A 19,555-nucleotide genomic window follows, 5' to 3' on the forward strand; every position below is an offset into this window, starting at 1 on the left:
GGCGGGGCCGGACGGTGCCGCCCCGCCCCAAACCCCACGGCGCCCGGCCCCTCCCCCACCCCGCCAGCCCGGGTTCTTTTGGGGGGGGGGGGGAGGGGGGGAGAAAACCCCTCCCCCCCCCCCATGATCCCCCCCCGCCCCCAACCGGGGGGGAGGGGCCGAGTTTAGCCACGCCCCTTCTAAGCCACGCCCACCCCTTCGGACAGGTTTGGGGGTTAATTGCCCCTGAGGGGGGGTTAATTGCCCCCAAGAGAGGGTTAATTGCCCCCGAGGGGGAATAATTGCCCCTGGGGGGGTGTTAATTGCCCCTGGAAGGGATTAATTGCCCCCGGGGGGGGTTAATTGCCCCTGGGGGGGGTTAATATCCCCTCATGGCGGTTAATAATTGCCCCCAAGGGGGGTTAATTGCCTCTAAGGGGGGGTAATTGCCCCCAAGGGGGGCTTAATTGCCCCCAAGAAAGGGTTAATTGCCCCTGGATGGGGGGTTAATTGCCTCTAAGGGGGGTTAATTGCCCCCGAGGGGGGTTAATTGCCCCCGGGGGGGGTTAATTGCCCCTCAGGAGCAGTTAATTGCCCCCGAGGGGGGTTAATTGCCCCCGGGGGGGGTTAATTGCCCCTCAGGAGCAGTTAATTGCCCCCGGGGGGGGTTAATTGCCCAAAGGGGGGCGTTAATTGCCCCTGGAAGGGGTTAATTGTCCCCGCCCCCCCCCACTCAGGGCGGCGGAGGCGGGGCCTAGCCGAGTTCCCCGCGCCCTGATTGGCTGCCGCGCCGGAAGTGGGCGGGGCCGGAGAGGAGACGAGAGGCGCGCGCGCGCGGAGGGAGCCGGGAAGGGGCGAGGCCCGGCGGAGCGGAGCGGAGCGGGCGCGAGGGGCGCCGCGTGCGTGACGTGACGTGACGTGACGTGACGTGAGGTGAGGTGAGTGACGTGGGCCCCGGGGGGCGCCGCCGTTTCCGGGTAGCGGCTTTGGGGGGTGGGGGGGGGCTTTGGAAGGGCCCATTCCTGCGCGGGGGGGGGGGGCGGGCGGGTCCATTCCCGCCCGGGGGGGGGGGGTTAGGGGGGGCGGGAGGGTCCATTCCCGCCCATGGGGGGGGGGGGTGAGGGGGCGGGAGGGTCCATTCCCGCCCGGGGGGGTCCATTCCTGCCCACGGGGGGGTTTAGGGGGCGGGAGGGTCCATTCCCGCCCGGGGGGGGTCCATTCCTGCCCACGGGGGGGTTTAGGGGGGTCGGGAGGGTCCATTCCTGCCCATGGGGGGGCTGGGGGGTCCATTTTTGCCCATGGGGGGGGTTGGAGGGGACCATTCCCATCGGGGGGAGGTTAGGGGGGGTCAGGGAGGGTCCCCACCCCCTTAGAGGGCTCCCCATCCCCTCCCCCCCCCTTAGGATGCTCCCAACCCCCCTTTAGGAGCTCTCCTCCTCCTTACGGTGCTCCCCATCCCCCCTTAGGGGGTCTCCCCGTCCCCTTCCCCCTTGGCGACCTCCCCATCCCCCCTTAGGGTGCTCCCCATCCCCCTTAGGGACCTCCCCATCCCCCTTAGGGACCTCCCCTCCCCCTTAGGGTGCTCCCCATCCCCCTTAGGGACCTCCCCCCCCCTTAGGGACCTCCCCCCCTTAGGGACCTCCCCCCCCTTAGGGTGCTCCCCATCCCCCTTAGGGACCTCCCCCACCCCTTAGGGACCTCCCCTCCCCCTTAGGGTGCTCCCCATCCCCCTTAGGGACCTCCCCCCCCCTTAGGGTGCTCCCCATCCCCCTTAGGGACCTCCCCACCCCTTAGGGTGCTCCCCATCCCCCTTAGGGACCTCCCCTCCCCTTAGGGACCTCCCCCACCCCTTAGGGTGCTCCCCATCCCCCTTAGGGACCTCCCCCCCCCTTAGGGACCTCCCCTCCCCCTTAGGGACCTCCCCCACCCCTTAGGGTGCTCCCCTCCCCCTTAGGGTGCTCCCCATCCCCCTTAGGGACCTCCCCCCCCCCCTTAGGGACCTCCCCTCCCCCCTTAGGGACCTCCCCTCCCCCTTAGGGACCTCCCCCCCCCTTAGGGACCTCCCCCCGCCCTTAGGATGCTCCCCATCCCCCCTTAGGGGGTCTCCCCATCCCCTCCCCCCCCCCCCCTTTAGGGACCTCCCCTCCCCCTTAGGGTGCTCCCCATCCCCTCACCGACCGCCCCCCCCCTCCCCCGCAGGCCGCCATGCCCTCCCCCCTCTGCCAGCGCTGCCGCCACCCCGCCGCCCTCCGCCGGCCCCGCACGGGCCAGGCCCTTTGCCGCCCCTGCTTCCTCGCCGCCTTCGAAGCCGAAGCTCGCCGCGCCCTCGCCGCCCCCGCCGCCCCCCGTCCCGGCGACGTCGTCGCGGTGGCGGCTTCCGGCGGGAAAGACTCCGCCGTCCTCGCTCACCTGTTATCCCGGTTGGAACGCCGCCGCCCGACCGGTTACCGCTTGATCCTGCTCTCGATCGACGAAGGCATCGCCGGTTACCGGGAGGCGGCGCTGGGCGCGGTGCGGCGATGCCGGGGGGCTTTGCCCTTACTGGTTCTTTCCCACCGGGAACTTTTCGGATGGAGCGTGGACGAGTTGGCCCCCGGCCTCGGGGGAGGGAGCCGCTGCACTTTTTGCGGCGTTTTCCGGAGGCAGGCGTTGGAAAGGGGAGCGAGGGCGTTGGGGGTCGACTGGATCGCTACTGGTAAAGGGACGGGGGGGGGGGGGGCTGGGAGGCACTGGGAGGGGACTGGGAGGTGAGGGGAGGGGATTGGGAGGCACTGGGAGGTGATGGGAGGGGATTGGGAGGCACTGGGAGGTGATGGAAGGGGACTAGGAAGCACTGGGAGGTGATGGAAGGGGACTGGGAGGCACTGGGAGTCACTGGGAGGTGATGGAAGGGTATTGGGAGGCACTGGGAGGTGATGGGAGGGGATTGGGAGGCACTGGGAGTCACTGGGAGGTGATGGAAGGGGACTGGGAGGCAGTGGGAGGTGATGGGAGGGGATTGGGAGGCACTGGGAGTCACTGGGAGGTGATGGAAGGGGACTGGGAGGCAGTGGGAGGTGATGGGAGGGGATTGGGAGGCACTGGGAGGTGATGGAAGGGGACTGGGAGGCACTAGGAGGTGATGGAAGGGGACTAGGAAGTACTGGGAGGTGATGGAAGGGGACTAGGAAGCACTGGGAGGTGATGGAAGGGGACTGGGAGGCACTGGGAGTCACTGGGAGGTGATGGAAGGGTATTGGGAGGCAGTGGGAGGTGATGGGAGGGGATTGGGAGTCACTGGGAGGTGATGGAAGGGGACTGGGAGGCACTGGGAGTCACTGGGAGGTGATGGAAGGGGACTGGGAGGCAGTGGGAGGTGATGGGAGGGGATTGGGAGGCACTGGGAGGTGATGGGAGGGGATTGGGAGGCACTGGGAGTCACTGGGAGGTGGTGGGGGGGGATTGGGAGGCACTGGGAGGTGATGGGAGGGGATTGGGAGGCACTGGGAGGTGATGGGAGGGGATTGGGAGGCACTGGGAGGTGATGGAAGGGGATTGGGAGGTGATGGAAGGGGATTGGGAGGCAGTGGGAGGTGATGGGAGGGGATTGGGAGGCAGTGGGAGGTGATGGGAGGGGATTGGGAGTCACTGGGAGGTGATGGAAGGGGACTAGGAAGCACTGGGAGGTGATGGAAGGGGACTGGGAGGCAGTGGGAGGTGATGGAAGAGGACTGGGAGGCACTGGGAGGCCTTAGGAGGCACTGGGAGGTGATGGAAGGGGACTGGGAGTCACTGGGAGGTGATGGAAGGGGACTGGGAGGCACTGGGAGGTGATGGAAGGGGACTAGGAAGCACTGGGAGGTGATGGAAGGGGACTGGGAGGCACTGGGAGGCCTTAGGAAGCAATGGGAGGTGATGGAATGGGACTGGGAAGAACTGGGTGGGGACTGGGAGATGATGGAAGGGGACTGGGAGGGACTAGGAGGCATTGGGAGGTGATGCAAGAGGACTGGGGGGTACTGGGAGGGACTGGGAGGTGATGGAAGGGGACTGGGAGGTGATGGAAAGGGACTAGGAGGGACTGGGAGGTGATGGAAGGGGACTGGGAGGTGATGGGAGGGGACTGGGAGGTGATAGGAGGGCACTCGGAGATGATGGGAGGCAACTGGGAGTCACAAGGAGGTACTGGGGGGCACTGGGAGATGAGTGGGATGGTCTGCGAGGCACTGGGGGGGGTACTGGGGGACACTGGGAGGGCACTGGGAGGCACTGGGAGATGAGTGGGATGGTTTGCGAGGTACTGGGGAGCACTGGGAGGCACTAGGGAGCACTGAGAGGGCACTGGGGGGCACTGGGAGGCACTGGGGAGCACTGGGAGGGCACTGGGGGGCACTGGGAGGGCACTGGGAGGCACTGGGGAGCACTGAGAGGGCACTGGGAGGGCACTGGGAGGCACTGGGGCGCGGTGGCCCGGCCCCCCCGTGACGCGTCTCCCCCCCAGGTCACAACGCCGATGACATCGCCGAGACGGTGCTGATGAACTTCCTGCGCGGGGACGTGGCCCGGCTCCGGCGTGCGGCCACCGAGGCCACCGGGGTGGCCACTGAGGCCACTGAGGCCACCGCAACCCCAGGGGAGGCCACTGAGGCCACTGCGGCCCCAGGGGAGGCCACCGTGGCCACCGGGGAGGCCACCAAGGCCACCACGAGCCCCGCAAACACCTCCAAGAGCTCTGGGGCCACCAAAAACCCCGCGGCGACCACTGAAAGGTCCGCGGAGATGACCCCGGAGGCCACCATGAGATCCATGAAGGTTTCTACAGGTTCTGCGGCCACCACGAGCCCGATGGTGACCACCACAAGCTCCACGGAGGCCACCACAAACGGCGTGGAGACCACAAAGATCTCTGTGGCCACCACAAGCTCCATGGAGGCCACCAGAAATGCCGTGGAGGCCACCATGAGGTCTGTGAAGGTCTCCGTGGCCACCACGAACCCCACGGAGACCACCGCAAGCTCCATGAAGGTTCCTGTGGCCTCCGTGGCCACCACGAACCCCACGGAGACCACCATGAGCTCCACGAAGGTCTCCGTGGCCACCACGAACCCCATGGAGACCACCACCAGCTCCACGAAGGTCTCCGTGGCCACCATGAACCCCACGGAGACCACCACCAGCTCCACGAAGCTCTCTGTGGCCACCACGAAGCTCACGGAGACCACCGCAAGCTCCATGAAGGTTCCTGTGGCCTCCGTGGCCACCACGAACCCCACGGAGACCACCATGAGCTCCACGAAGGTCTCCGTGGCCACCACGAACCCCATGGAGACCACCACCAGCTCCACGAAGCTCTCCGTGGCCACCACGAACCCCACGGAGACCACCATGAGCTCCACGAAGCTCTCTGTGGCCACCACGAACCCCACGGAGACCACCATGAGCTCCACGAAGGTCTCCGTGGCCACCACGAACCCCACGGAGACCACCATGAGCTCCACGAAGGTCTCCGTGGCCACCACGAACCCCACGGAGACCCCCAAGAAGATCCCAAAAGCCACCACCAGGGCTCCCAAGGCCACCCTTAGCCCCGCAGACCAACGGCAAGTCCCCCGGCCACCAGTGGCCACCCCGTGGCCAGCGGTTCCTCGGTGCAAGCCCTTGAGACACGCCTACGAGAAGGAGATCGTCCTCTACGCCTACTTCGAAGGCTTGGACTACGTCAGCACCGAGTGCGTCTACGCCCCCCACGCCTACCGTGGCCACGCACGGGCCCTCCTCAAAGATTTAGAAGCCACCCGGGCTAGTACGGTGGCCGCCTTGGGTCACTCGGGTCGACGGCTAGCGGTGGCGGCCGAGGTGGCTACCAAAACGTTGGGGGCATGCGGGCGATGCGGCTTTGCCGCTAGCCAACCGCTTTGTAAGGCTTGCGTCCTGTTGGCCTCGCTTGAGCGTGGGCTACCTCGGTTGGGGTTGGGCAAGCGGTCGCTGGAGTTGGCTACTGGTACCGGTGGTTACTGGGATGGTGGGGGGGATGAGGATGGTGGGGGTGGGGGTAGTGGCTACGAGGATGGTGGCCACGGGGTTTGTTGTTGTGGGGGTGGTGGCCACGAGGATGGTGGCCACGGGGTTTGTTGTCGTGGGGATGGTGGCCACGAGAACGGTGGCCACAGGGATGGTAGCCACGGGGGTGGTGGCCACAGGGATGGTGGCCATGGGGATGGTGGCCACAGAGTTGGTGACGCTGGAGATGGTGAGCATGGGGTTGGTGGCCACTGGGATGGTGGCCATGGAACTGGTGGCCATGGGGCTGGTGGTCCTGGGGTTTGTAGCCACGGGGATGGTGAGCATGGGGCTGGTGGTGGCCACGGGGCTGGTGGCCATGGGGCTGGTGGTGGCCACGGGGGGCCACTGGAGCTCGGGGAGGATGGGACGTGTTGTTGTGGGGAGATGGGACGGAGAAAAGCTGTCCTCGGGGCTGGTAGCCGCGGGGCTAGTAGGTATTGCGGTGGTGGCCACGGGGTCGGTGGCCACAAGGGGACACGGGGGGCGGGGCAGGATGGCGTCGGTGTGGCACGTAGCTATGGGGCAAGTGACCCTGGCGAGGCGGAGCCGGGGCCGGTTGGTCCCCAAGATGGTGGCCACGGGGCTGGTGACCACCAGGCTGGTGGCCACAGAGGAACATGGAGCCTGGGGCGAGCTGGGGGGGGCCGTTACGGAGAGGGGGGGCAGGAGAGGGGCGGCCGGGGGGTGGTTGCCCACGGCCGGGGGGTGGTTGCCCGGGGGGTGGTGGCTAGCGGGGCCCGGGGGGTGGTTGCCCGGGGGGTGGGCAGGGGCGAGCGGGAGGAGGTGGAGGTGGAGGTGGTGGGCAGCGGGGGCAGGGCGGTGCGGCGGCGGGTGCGGGGGCTGGGCCGGGTGCGGGGGGCCCTCAACGTCTGGGACTTCTAAGGGGGGGGGCGAGTGGGGGGGGACTGGGGGCGAGTGGGGGGGGGGGGCTGGGGGCGAGTGGGGGCGGGGCCTGGGGCAGTTCGGGGGGGGCTCTGGGGGCAATTGGGGGGGTCCTGGGGGCAATTGGGGGGGCTGGGGGCAATTGGGGGGTCCTGGGGCTGTTTGGGGGGGCCCTGGGGGCAATTGGGGGGGCTGGGGGCAATTAGGGGGGTCCTGGGGCTATTGGGGGAGGCCTGGGGCAATTAAGGGGGTCCTGGGGCAGTTTGGGGGGTCCTGGGGGCAATTGGGGGGGCTGGGGGCAATTGGGGGGTCCTGGGGCTATTGGGGGGGGGGGCCCTGGGGCAGTTTGGGGGGCCCTGGGGGCAATTGGGGGGGCTGGGGGCAATTAGGGGGTCCTGGGGGCAATAGGGGGTCCTGGGGCTATTGGGGGAGGCCTGGGGCAATTAAGGGGGTCCTGGGGCAGTTTGGGGGGCTCTGGGGGCAATTGGGGGGGCTGGGGGCAATTGGGGGGTCCTGGGGCTATTGGGGGGGCCCTGGGGCAGTTTGGGGGGCCCTGGGGGCAATTGGGGGGGCTGGGGGCAATTAGGGGGGTCCTGGGGCAGTTGTGGAGGGTTCTGGGGGCAATTAAGGGTTCCTGGGGCAATTGGGGGGCTCTGGGGGCAATTAGGGGGGCCTGGGGCAGTTGGAGGGCAGAGGGGGCAGTTGAAGGCCCTTGGGGGGCTGTTGGGGGGGGGGGCCCTAGGGGCAATTAAGAGGTCCCTGGGGCAGTTGGGGGGCTCCTGGGGGCGATTAGGGGGCTCCTGGGGGCAATTGTGGGGGGTCCTGGGGCGATTAGGGGGGTCCTGGGGGCAATTAAGGGGGCTCCTGGGGGCAATTGTGGGGGGTCCTGGGGCAGTTGGGGGGGCTGGGGGCAATTAGGGGGCTCCTGGGGGCAATTAAGGGGGCTCCTGGGGGCAATTGTGGGGGGTCCTGGGGCGATTAGGGGGGTCCTGGGGCAGTTGGGGGGGCCCTGGGGGCAATTAAGAGGCCCCTGGGGCAGTTGGGGGGGGCTGGGGGCAGTTGGGGGGCGGGGGGAGGGGCTGTAGGACCCTGGGGCGGAGTGCGCGGGGCCTTTACGGCGGCGGGGGCGTGGCCATGTAAATGAGACCCCCCCGCTGTCAAATAAAACACGCCTGAGCGGGTCATTATGCAAATGAAGCCGCTTCCCCTGAGGGGCGTGGCCACGCAAATGAGGCTGTGGCGCCGCCTGACGTCACTTCCGCCGCGCTGCCAGGAGGAAAATGGCGGGGCCGCGGTGGGAGCTGGGCCCCGCCAAGGAGCCGCTGGGGCTCGTGCGGGGCCTCCAGTGGGTGCGTGGGACTGGGGGCACTGGGAGGGACTGGGGGGGGACTGGAGGGCACTGGGGGGGGACTGGGAGGCACTGGGAGGGGACTGAGAGGTACTGGGAGGGGACTGAGAGGGAGTGGAGGCTACTGGGGGGGGACTGGGAGGGTACTGGGGATTACTGGGACGGACTGGAGGGCACTGGGAGGGACTGGAGGGGGACTAGGAAGGTACTGGGGGTTACTGGGAGGGATTGGAGGGGGACTGGGAGGGACTGGGAGGGACTAGAGAACACTAGGGGGGGACTGGGGGTTACTGGGAGGGGACTGAGAGGGAGTGGAGGCTACTTGGGGGGGACTGGGAGGGTACTGGGGGTTACTGGGAGGGACTGGAGGGCACTAGGGGGGACTGGGGGTTACTGGGAGGGGACTGAGAGGGAGTGGAGGGCACTGGGGGGGACTGGGAGGGTACTGGGGGTTACTGGGAGGGACTGGAGGGCACTAGGGGGGACTGGGGGTTACTGGGAGGGGACTGAGAGGGAGTGGAGGGCACTGGGGGGGGACTGGGAGGGTACTGGGGGTTACTGGGAGGGACTGGAGGGCAGTGGGAGGGCACTGTAGGGCACTGGGGGGGACTGGGAGGGTACTGGGGGTTACTGGGAGGGACTGGAGGGCACTAGGGGGGACTGGGGGTTACTGGGAGGGGACTGAGAGGGAGTGGAGGCTACTTGGGGGGGGACTGGGAGGGTACTGGGGGTTACTGGGAGGGACTGGAGGGCAGTGGGAGGGGACTGTAGGGCACTGGGGGGACTGGGAGGGTACTGGGGGTTACTGGGAGGGACTGGAGGGCACTAGGGGGGGACTGGGGGTTACTGGGAGGGGACTGAGAGGGAGTGGAGGGCACTGGGGGGGGACTGGGAGGGACTGGAGAGCACTAGGGGGGGACTGGGAGTTACTGGGAGGGACTGGAGGGGGACTGAGAGGTACTGGGAGTTACTGGGTGGGGACTGTAGGGCACTGGGAGGGACGGGGGAGGGCTGAGCGGTTACTGAGGAGGACTGGGAGGGACTGGAGGGGACTGAGAGGTACTGGGAGTTACTGGGGGGACTGGAGGGCACTGGGGGGGATGCTGAGGGGTTACTGGGAGGGCCCAGAGGGCACTGGGGGGGACTGGGAGGCACTGGGGGATACTGGACATTACTGGAGGGACTGGGGGGGGTCTGGGAGCGTACTGGAAATTACTGGGAGGGCCCAGAGGGCACTGGTCAGGGACTGGGAGCGTACTGGAGTTTATTTGGGGTTACTGGGAGGGGTGGGGGGTTACTGGAGGGCACTGGCGGGGGGCTGAGGGGTTACTGGGAGGGACTGGGGGTTACTGGGAGGGCCCAGAGGGCACTGTGAGGGGTTACTGGGAGCTCACTGGGGGTTATTGGGAGGGGCTGGGGGCTTACTGGGAGGGTGCTGGCGGGGTAGTGGGAGGATGCTGGGGTGCAACTGGGGCAGTTACTGGGAGGGACTGGAGGGCACTGGGAGGGTCTGGGTGGTTACTGGGAGGGCCTGGAGGGGACTGGGAGGGACTGGGGGTTACTGGGAGGGGACTGGGAGGAACTGGAGGGCACTGGGTGGGGATTGGGAGGGGCTGGGGGGGTTACTGGGAGGGACTGGGAGGAACTGGAGGGCACTGGGTGGGGATTGGGAGGGGCTGGGGGGGTTACTGGGAGGGACTGGGAGGGACTGGGAGCCATCTTGAGCTCGGGGTCAGGGTTCGGTTCAATTTTTACGATAAAACCCCATTAAATGCTTAAATTAAAACCAGAAACGATATAAATTTTAAAAATTGAAGCAAATTTTAGAAATTGAATGAAATTTGAGAAATTAATGTGAAAATTCAGGAATTTGGAAGCAGAAAGGAAATTAAAAAAATAAAAAATTGAAGAATTCAGTGCGGGGAAATGTCAAAAATTCGAAATTAATTGAAAATTAAATTGAAAACTAAATTGAAAAGTTGAGTCAAGTGTTAAATGTTAACATTTTAAAACGCTAAAATTAAAATTAATTCCTTGAAATCGAATTAAATTAATTAAAATTGCCCTTAAAATAAATTTAATTAAATCAGTTCTGGGCGTGGGGGTTGAGTTGCCCCTCCCCCGCCCCCACTTCTGGCTTTTTCCCCCCCCAATAATTCAAATTCTTGGCTGTTTTTTTGGTTCATTTCGGGTTTTATTTGATGAAAATCCCTTTTTTCCCTTTTTGATGGCAGCTGAAGTTTGAGAATTTCAATGAAATTTAAAAATTAAAATCAAAAAAGCCCCTTTTTGTTTTTTTTTTTCCCCCCAATAATTTGCCGTTTTGGTTGGTTTTTTGGTAATTGTTATTTTTTTGTTTTATTTGCTGAAAATCCCTCTTTTTCCTCACTCTTTTTAAGCAACATAGATTTGAAAAATTGAATGAAAAATTGAATTTAAAAATTAAATTTTAAAAATTTAAATTTAAAAATTTTTCTGGCTCATTTTTTTCCCCAATAAATCAAATTTTTGCTTTTTTTTGGCTAATAATTTTTTATTTAATGAAAATCCCTCCCTTTTTTCCCAGCAGCTTAGATTTGAAAATTTAAATTCAAAAATTCAAATTAAAAAAAAACCCTTTTTGGGGGCTCTTTTTGCCCCCAATAATTCAAATTTTGCTTAGTTTTTGATTTGTTTTTTTTTGGTTAATCCTTATTTTTGGTTAATTGTTGGGTTTGGTTTTATTTGATGAAAATTTGTTGTTTTCCCTTTTTCTCTTTGGTAGTTTAGATTTGAAAAAGAAATTTAAAAATTAGAATTTAAAAAAGCCATTTTTGGTTTTTCCTTCCCCGATAATTGAAATTTTTGCTCAGTTTTCAGCTGATTTTTTTGATTATTCATTATTTTTGGTTTTATTTGGTGAAACTCCCTTCCCCCTTTTTTTCCCCCAGCAACTGAAATTTGAAAATTTAAAAGAGAAATGTAAAAATTGAAATTTAAAAATAAATTTGGTTTTTTCTTCCTCAGTAATTCAAATTTTTGCTTGGTTTTTGGCTGATTTTTTTAATTATTCATTATTTTTGGTTTTATTGGATGAAAATTCCTTTGGTCTTTTTTTTGGTCAGTAACTTAAATTTGAAAATCTAAATTGAAAGAGAAACTTAAAAAATTAAAGTTTTAAAATAATTTGGTTTTTTCCTCCCCAATAATTCGAATTTTTGCTTGGTTTTTGGTTGTTATTTTGATTATTCATTATTTTTGGTTTTATTTGGTGAAAATATTTCCCCCCTTTTTTTTTCTCAGCAGCTGAAATTTGAAAATTTAAATTAAGAGAGAAATTCAAAATTTAAAAAAAGCTTTTTAGTTTTTTTTCTTCAATAACTCAAATTTTTATTTGTTTTTTGGCTGGTTTTTTTTTGATTATTCGTTATTTTTGGTTTTATTTGATGAAATTCCTTTTCCCTTTTTTTCCCTCAGCAGCTTAAATTTGAAAATTTAAATTGAAAAACAAATTTAAAAATTAAAATGTTAAAAAAATTGGTTTTTCTTCCTCAATAATTGAAATTTTTCCTTGGTTTTTGCCGGGTTTTTTTTTGATCCATCATGGGTTTGCGTTTTATTTGATGAAAATCTTTTTTCCCTTTTTTCTCCCTCAGCAACTGAAATTTGAAAATTTAAATTAAAAGCGAAATTTAAAAATGAAAATTTAAAAAAATCCCTTTCTGCCTTTTTTTTCCTCCAATAATTCAAATTTTTTGTTTTTTTTGGGGGGGGGGGGGGGGGGGAATAAATTTCCGGGAGTGTTTTTGGGGTGAAAATCCCTTTTTTTCCCGTTTTTCCGACAGTTTTTCTCCATCTTCGCCTTCGCCACCTGCGGGGGTTACGGCGGCGCCGTCTCCTTCCGCGTCAGCTGCGACGGCCAACCCAACGCCACCGTCACCGCCCCCTTCGCCTACCCCTTCCGGTGAGGCTCATCCTCGATGCTGATTGGCTGGCGGGAGGTTGGGGAAGGAGGGGGGGGGGGGGTTGGGCGGAGCCTCGGGGGCAACATCGGTGAATCCGATTGGGGGGGGGGGAGCTGGCCCGGGGGATGAGGTGGGTGGGAGGAGCCACCTGGGGGGCGGGGGATGTGGAGGAGCCAATGGGATGCCTTGAAGCGCCGAGTGGGGTGGTAGTGGCCAATGGGGAGGTCTTACGGCCGGCCAATCAGCAGCTGCGGGACGTGGCTGGTGGGAAACGGAGATCTGGGAAGGGTTGGGAGGTGGCTGAAGGTCCGAGAAGGTCCCTGAGATGGGGAGGGGGAAGAAGAGAAGCAGCGGTTGGCTACGAGAGCTGTGCGGTTGGCCAATCAGGAGCTGTAGAAGGCGGGGGGTGGACAAGGGAAGTCTGGGAAGGGTTGGGAGGTGGTTGGAGGTCCAGGAGGGGACAAGAAGGTCAAGAAGGTCCCTCAAACATGGAAGACCGAGAAGCAGCGGTTGGCTACGAGAGCTGTACGGTGGCCAAGCCAAGGGTTTGGAGGCCTCAGGAGAAGAGAAGATGATCTTCAGCCCAGATGAGGAAGAGGAGAGAGGCGGGAGTTGGGCGGGAGCGCCCTACCGTTGGCCAACCGGCATCTGTAGGCCGTGGTTGGGAGAAGGAGAGACCTGGGGAGGGGTTTGGGGGGTGAGGACCCCCCCCTCAGCCACCACCCCGCCCTCCCCCAGGTTGAACCACGCCATCTTCACCCCCTCGTTGACCAACCTGTGCAACAAGACGTGGCCGGCGGACGTCCACCTGGTCGGTGACTTCTCCTCCTCGGCCCAGTTCTTCGTCACGGTGGCCGTCTTCGCCTTCCTCTACAGCATGGCCGCCCTCGCCCTCTACCTGGGCTACCTCCACCTCTACCGCGGGGCGGGCGGGAAGCTGCCCTTGGTGGTGAGTCCCTCCCGGTCTTCTCCGTCCGTCCGTCCTGGTCTTCTCCGTCCGTCCGTCCTGGTCTTCTCCGTCCATCCGTCCTGGTCTTCTCATCCGTCCCTCTTCATCTTCTCCGTCCGTCCCTCCCGGTCTTCTCCGTCCGTCCATCCTGGTTTTCTCCGTCCGTCCATTGTGGTCTTCTCCTTCTGTCCGTCCGTCCTGGTCTTCTCCGTCCATCCATCTTGGTCTTCTCCATCCGTCCACGTTGGTCTTCTCCGTCTGTTCGTCCCTCCTGGTCTTCTCCTTCCGTCCGTCCCTCCTGGTCTTCTCCATCCGTCCGTCCCTCCTGGTCTTCTCTGTCCGTCCACGTTGGTCTTCTCCGTCCATCCGTCCCTCCTGGTCTTCTCTGTCCGTCCATCCTGGTCTTCTCTATCCGTCCACGTTGGTCTTCTCCGTCCGTCCGTCCATCCTGGTTTTCTCCGTCCGTCCATTGTGGTCTTCTCCTTCTGTCCGTCCGTCCTGGTCTTCTGTGTCCATCCATCTTGGTCTTCTCCATCCGTCCACGTTGGTCTTCTCCGTCCATCCGTCCCTCCTGGTCTTCTCCTTCCGTCCGTCCCTCCTGGTCTTCTCCATCCGTCCGTCCATCCTGGTCTTCTCTGTCCGTCCACGTTGGTCTTCTCCGTCCGTCCGTCCCTCCTGGTTTTCTCCGTCCGTCCATTGTGGTCTTCTCCTTCTGTCCGTCCGTCCTGGTCTTCTCCGTCCATCCATCTTGGTCTTCTCCATCCGTCCACGTTGGTCTTCTCCGTCTGTTCGTCCCTCCTGGTCTTCTCCTTCCGTCCGTCCCTCCTGGTCTTCTCCATCCGTCCGTCCCTCCTGGTCTTCTCCATCCGTCCGTCCCTCCTGGTCTTCTCTGTCCGTCCACGTTGGTCTTCTCCGTCCATCCGTCCCTCCTGGTCTTCTCTGTCCGTCCATCCTGGTCTTCTCTATCCGTCCACGTTGGTCTTCTCCGTCCGTCCGTCCATCCTGGTTTTCTCCGTCCGTCCATTGTGGTCTTCTCCTTCTGTCCGTCCGTCCTGGTCTTCTCCGTCCATCCATCTTGGTCTTCTCCATCCGTCCACGTTGGTCTTCTCCGTCTGTTCGTCCCTCCTGGTCTTCTCCTTCCGTCCGTCCCTCCTGGTCTTCTCCATCCGTCCGTCCCTCCTGGTCTTCTCTGTCCGTCCACGTTGGTCTTCTCCGTCCGTCCGTCCCTCCTGGTCTTCTCTATCCGTCCGTCCCTCCTGGTCTTCGTCCGTCCGTCCGTCCCTCCTGGTCTTTTCCATTCATTCATGTTGGTCTTCTCCCTCCATGCCTCCTGGTCTTTTTCTGTCCGTCCATCGTGGTCTTCTTCTGTCCGTCCTTCCTGGTCTTTTCCCTCCGTCCACATTGGTCTTCTCCTTCTGTCCGTCCCTCCCGGTCTTGTCCATCTGTCCACGTTGGTCTTTTCCATCTGTCCGTCTTCATCTTCTCCGTCTGTCCCTCCTGGTCTTCTGTCTCCGTCTGTCGTGGTCTTCTTCTGTCCGTCCATCCTGGTCTTCTCTATCCGTTCACGTTAGTCTTTTCCATGTGTCCGTCTTGGTCTTCTCCTTCCGTCCGTCCGTCCGTCTTGGACTTCTCTGTCTGTCCATCGTGGTCTTCTCTATCCATCCATCTTGGTGTTCTTCATCCATCCCTCCTGGTCTTCCTCCGTCCGTCGCGGTCTTCTTCCGTCTGTCCTTCCTGGTCTTCTCCCTCTGTCCACGTCGTTCTTCTCCGTCCGTCCCTCCTGGTCTTCTCCGTCCGTCCGTCCGTCCATGGGTGAAGACCCCTAGGTTGACCTACAGCCCCCATAATCCCTTGTACCTTCTCTGTGGGGTGGCCCCATTGCCGGGACTACCCCTCCCATGAGCCTTTGAGCCCCCCCACCCCCTTGCGAGGCATCATGGGAGTTGTAGTCTTGGTCCTCCCCTCAGATGGGGGGGGGGGGGGGGGGTGGGGCTTGGGGGGGCGGGGTCAATAACCCCCCTCTGAACTTCTTTCCTGCTGCTGCCATGGACAGGATGTGGGGTAAGTGCCCCGCCCCCTTTTGGGGGGGGGCTTAGCCCCGCCCCAGCCCCCGAACCCCATTTCCCCCCCCGCCAAAATCATGTGGGGATGGGGGAGGGGCACAAATTCGGGGGGGGGGGGGGCAGGGAGCGGGGCGCAAGAACTGGGGTTCACCCCCCCTCCCAGTGTGGGGAAAGTGGGGGGGGGGGGGGGGGAGGGGCTCCCCGCTGTCCGAGCCCCAGGTTTTGGGGTCCCCCCCAGGTCTGGGGGGGTTGGGGGCCCCCATGATTGTCCTCCCCACCCCCCAGGTTTTGGGGTCCCCCATGATTGTCCTCCCCACCCCCCACATTTTGGGGTCCCCCATGATTGTCCTCCCCCACCCCCAGGTTTTGGGGTCCCCCATGATTGTCCTCCCCCACCCCCCAAGTTTTGGGGTCCCCCATGATTGTCCTCCCCACCCCCCAGGTTTTGGGGTCCCCCAGGGTTGGTGTCTCCACCCCCCACATTTTGGGGTCCCCCATGATTGTCCTCCCCACCCCCCACGTTTTGGGGTCCCCCATGATTGTCCTCCCCACCCCCCAGGTTTTGGGGTCCCCCATGATTGTTCTCCCCACCCCCCAGGTTTTGGGGTCCCCCATGATTGTCCTCCCCCACCCCCCAAGTTTTGGGGGCCCCCATGATTGTCCTCCCCACCCCCCACATTTTGGGGTCCCCCATGATTGTCCTCCCCACCCCCCACATTTTGGGGTCCCCCATGACTGTCATCCCCACCCCCCAGGTTTTGGGGTCCCCCATGATTGTCCTCCCCACCCCCCCACGTTTTGGGGTCCCCCATGATTGTCCTCCCCCACCCCCCAGGTTTTGGGGTCCCCCAGGGTTGGTGTCTCCACCCCCCAGGTTTTGGGGTCCACCGGGGTTGTCCTCCCCACCCCCCAACTTTTGGGGCACCCCACCTCCCACGCCAACCATGCCACGTCCCCCTCCCCCAACCCCTCCCCTCATTTTTGGGGTCCCCCCCCCCCCCCCCCTCCAGGACTTCTTGGCCACCGTGGCCTTCTCCTTCCTGTGGCTGGTGAGCTCCTCGGCGTGGGCCAAGGCCCTGACGGACGTCAAGACCTCGACGGCGGCCCCCCTCCCCAACTGCCACCCCCCCGCCGTGGCCTGCTTCCCCGCGGGGGTCACCCCCATGGGGTCCCTCAACGTCTCCGTGGTGGGTCCCCGGGGCGGGGGCGGGGAAACCGGGGGCGGGGGTGGGGAAACCGAGGCGGGGCGGGGGTGCTCAAGGGTGCTCTTGAGGAACCTCATGAAGAAAGTCAAGGTTCAACCGGGGGGGGGGGGGGAGGGGAGGGGAAAGCGAGGCGGGGGGTGGGTTGGGGAAACTGAGGCACGGGTGGGGGTGGGGTTTTGGGGGGGTGGGGGTGGGGGGGTGGGGAGGGTTTACATCTTCCATCCCATCTCTTAAGGTCTTCGGCTTCCTCAACCTGGTGCTTTGGGCCGGCAGCTCTTGGTTCGTCTACAAGGAGACCAACTTCCACCGCCCGCCGCCGCCGCCGCCCGCCGCCGCCGCGCCGGCCGCCATGTAACCCCCGCCACCACCCCTCCCCCCCCCACCCCCGGCGCGGTCTCCCCTCCCCCCTTCCCGACCTCCTCGTCCCCACCACCTGGTTGTCACCGACGCCATCTTGAGTTCTTCTCCGGGGAGATGTCCCCAAATCCTGTTGTTGGTGGTGGTGGTTGTTGTTGTTGTTGTTTCGGGTGTTGTTTTTCCGGTCTGGCTGAATTGGGGGGTGGGGGGTGGGGTGTTTTTTTTTGGGGGGGGGCGGGGTTTGTTTCTTTGTTTGTTTTATAAAGTTTTATTTTCTTGCCGGAAGGGATGCGAGCCGCCCGGCGGGAGATGCCGGGAAGAAGAAGGTCACAACGTTCCTCAGGGCGGGGTGGGTGCGGCCCGGTAACGGCCACCGCCTGGGTTGGGTGCTGGGTGGGGACCTACCGGTAGAGCGGCGTCCGCCCCCTCGGCACGGGCGTGGCTTGGGCGGCGGCGGTTTGGTCTCTTCTGATTGGCCCCGGGCAGGGATCAGTCGTGGTTGGAGCAGGGTGAGGTGGGAGATGAGGTCAGAGGGACCTTGACCTCGACCGGGTCTTTCTCTGGGTTCTTGTGCTTGGGCTGCGTCGGGATTGGTCGAGTTGGTCGTCACCTGGCTCAGCCATTGGTTGGTTTGGTTGGGTTGGTCTTCATCTGGCTCAGCCATTGGCTGGATTGGTCGAGTTGGTCTTCATCTGGCTCAGCCATTGGTTGGATTGGTCGAGTTGGTCTTCACCTGGCTCAGCCATTGGTTGGTTTGGTCGAGTTGGTCTTCATCTGGCTCAGCCATTGGTTGGATTGGTTGGGTTGGTCTTCATCTGGCTCAGCCATTGGCTGGATTGGTTGGGTTGGTCTTCACCTGGCTCAGCCATTGGCTGGATTGGTCGAGTTGGTCTTCACCTGGCTCAGCCATTGGTTGGATTGGTTGGGTTGGTCTTGAATTGGCTCAGCCATTGGTTGGATTGGTCGAGTTGGTCTTCACCTGGCTCAGCCATTGGCTGGATTGGTCGAGTTGGTCTTCACCTGGCTCAGCCATTGGTTGGATTGGTCGAGTTGGTCTTGAATTGGCTCAGCCATTGGCTGGATTGGTTGGGTTGGTCTTCACCTGGCTCAGCCATTGGCTGGATTGGTCGAGTTGGTCTTCACCTGGCTCAGCCATTGGCTGGATTGGTTGGGTTGGTCTTGACTTGGCTCAGCCATTGGCTGGATTGGTCGAGTTGGTCTTCACCTGGCTCAGCCATTGGTTGGATTGGTTGGGTTGGTCTTGACTCGGCTCAGCCATTGGTTGAGTTAGACCAGATTTGGCTTGGCCTCATCTCATTGGCTTGTTGACCTCAGTTGCTCTTTAATGGTTGATTGGTCCAGGTCTGGGATTGGTCATTGATAGCGGGGTTGGACCAGGCCCGGATTGGCCAATCGCTGTTGGCCTGGGTGGGGCCTGACTCAAGTGGGCCAAGGTTTGCATTGAGTTGGTCAACCGCTTCACCATTGGTGGCTGGGTTGGAGCAGATCGGGATTGGCCTCTTCTGATTGGCCCGGTCCAAAGGTGATCAAGAGCTTTGATCAAGGCTCTGATTGGTTGAGTTGGTTTTTGGTTTCGGTTGGGTTCTTCTAGGCCTGGGGGGGGGGGGGGTCATCGTGATTGGTTCAGCCCAGACCTTGGCCTCTTCCTATTGGCTCAAGACCTGGATTGGGCCTTGGGTTGCACCGAGGTCGCCTTTGCCTCTTCCCAGTTGGGTTTGCACCTTCCCAGTTGGGTTGATGGAGACCTACCACGACCGGCGGTGATTGGCTCGGTCGAGGTCGCCAAACCCAGCTTGACTCTCTCCGATTGGCCTGTTGCTCAGCTACGTTACTCATTGGTGGCTTGAGACCCGGGGTTGGGCCGGTCTTGGATTGGCCTCTTCCAGTTGACGACTCCTCCGTGCGCGTTGACCGCCGACGGCCATCTTGGTCCTGAGCCGGCCACCTTCAGCCAGGCTGAGTTGCCCCCAGCCCCCTCCCCCCATCCTCTCAGGGCTCCACCCATGGGTGTCGGAACCTCCTGGCACCTCCCCCACCCCAGGTCCCCAACTCCTCCCACCCTCGGGGACCGGGCAGGGATGAACACTACAGCCCCTCCCCCCCCCCCCCTCCCCCTCCCCCCATCCCACTCCTCCTCAGCTTCTTCTCTTGGTGGGCAGAGTTACGGTGACCGTGGCTTGATGGAACCCGGGGGTGGCCAGAGTTCAAGGTCATCTGCACTGGTCCCTCCCCTCCCCCCATGCCACCTCCTCTCTGGGGGGGGGGAGGGGTGTCCCTGTCGTCGTGTTCCCCCCCCCCTCCCCCCCCCCTATTTTCTGCAACTGCCTCAATAAAGAGATTATTGTAGAACCCCAAGAAGCCGCATCTGGGGGGGGGCTTTGGGCTACAAGGCCCACGCCCCCCGTAGCCAGGACCTCTTTGGGGTGGCCAGAGGACTTTGGGGGGGGGATGGGGCGGGGGGATGGGGGGGGATGGGACGTAGAGACGGACTCGAGCGCGGCTTTGCTCCGGTTTTATTGTTCCTCCCCCCGAATCCGCGTCCCCTCCGTGATCTCGGCTCCGCGTCTGTGTCCCCCGGGGCTTGCGATGGGGTCCGCGGTGGCCCGCGTCCCTGGCCCCAGTTGTGGTCGGTGGTGGCCTTGGTCGGTGGCCCCAGTTGTGGTCCGTGGTGGCCCGGAGCCATGTCCCCATGTCCTCAGCTGTGGTCCGTTGTGGCCCGAGTCCGTGTCCGCAGTGGCCCAGAGTTATCTTCATGGCTGTGGTCC

General features: G+C 61.3%; 2 protein-coding genes across 2 annotated transcripts; both read left to right on the forward strand.

Annotated features, from left to right (window-relative positions):
- The first annotated feature begins 86 nt into the window (after positions 1-86).
- On the forward strand, positions 87-6,903 carry LOC148052783 (uncharacterized). Its single transcript, XM_087778532.1, has 3 exons — positions 87-912; positions 2,179-2,674; positions 4,460-6,903. The coding sequence occupies exons 2-3, from the start codon at positions 2,185-2,187 to the stop codon at positions 6,901-6,903; spliced, it is 2,934 nt and encodes a 977-aa protein (XP_087634658.1). The 5' UTR covers positions 87-912; positions 2,179-2,184.
- A 1,199-nt stretch (positions 6,904-8,102) lies between these two features.
- On the forward strand, positions 8,103-19,149 carry LOC148052784 (synaptophysin-like protein 1). The gene is made up of 5 exons (XM_087778501.1): positions 8,103-8,252; positions 12,076-12,194; positions 12,934-13,144; positions 16,218-16,394; positions 16,648-19,149. Exons 1-5 carry the CDS (start codon positions 8,184-8,186, stop codon positions 16,765-16,767), a joined length of 696 nt encoding a protein of 231 aa, XP_087634627.1. The 5' UTR covers positions 8,103-8,183; the 3' UTR covers positions 16,768-19,149.
- The last annotated feature ends 406 nt before the right edge of the window (positions 19,150-19,555 follow it).

This window comes from Nipponia nippon, unplaced genomic scaffold (genome assembly GCF_047370975.1).
Source record: "Nipponia nippon isolate SJK-2023a ecotype South Korea unplaced genomic scaffold, ASM4737097v1 scaffold_44, whole genome shotgun sequence".
NCBI lineage: Eukaryota > Metazoa > Chordata > Aves > Pelecaniformes > Threskiornithidae > Nipponia > Nipponia nippon.

Excerpts from the sequence above, each read along its gene's own strand:
- LOC148052783 (XM_087778532.1), top strand. The coding sequence starts at position 2,185 with ATGCCCTCCCCCCTCTGCCAGCGCTGCCGCCACCCCGCCGCCCTCCGC. Across the intron at positions 2,675-4,459 it reads GGTCGACTGGATCGCTACTG|GTCACAACGCCGATGACATC; the intron begins GTAAAGGGACGG and ends TCTCCCCCCCAG.
- LOC148052784 (XM_087778501.1), top strand. The coding sequence starts at position 8,184 with ATGGCGGGGCCGCGGTGGGAGCTGGGCCCCGCCAAGGAGCCGCTGGGG. Across the intron at positions 8,253-12,075 it reads TCGTGCGGGGCCTCCAGTGG|TTTTTCTCCATCTTCGCCTT; the intron begins GTGCGTGGGACT and ends TTTTTCCGACAG. Across the intron at positions 13,145-16,217 it reads GCGGGAAGCTGCCCTTGGTG|GACTTCTTGGCCACCGTGGC; the intron begins GTGAGTCCCTCC and ends CCCCCCCTCCAG.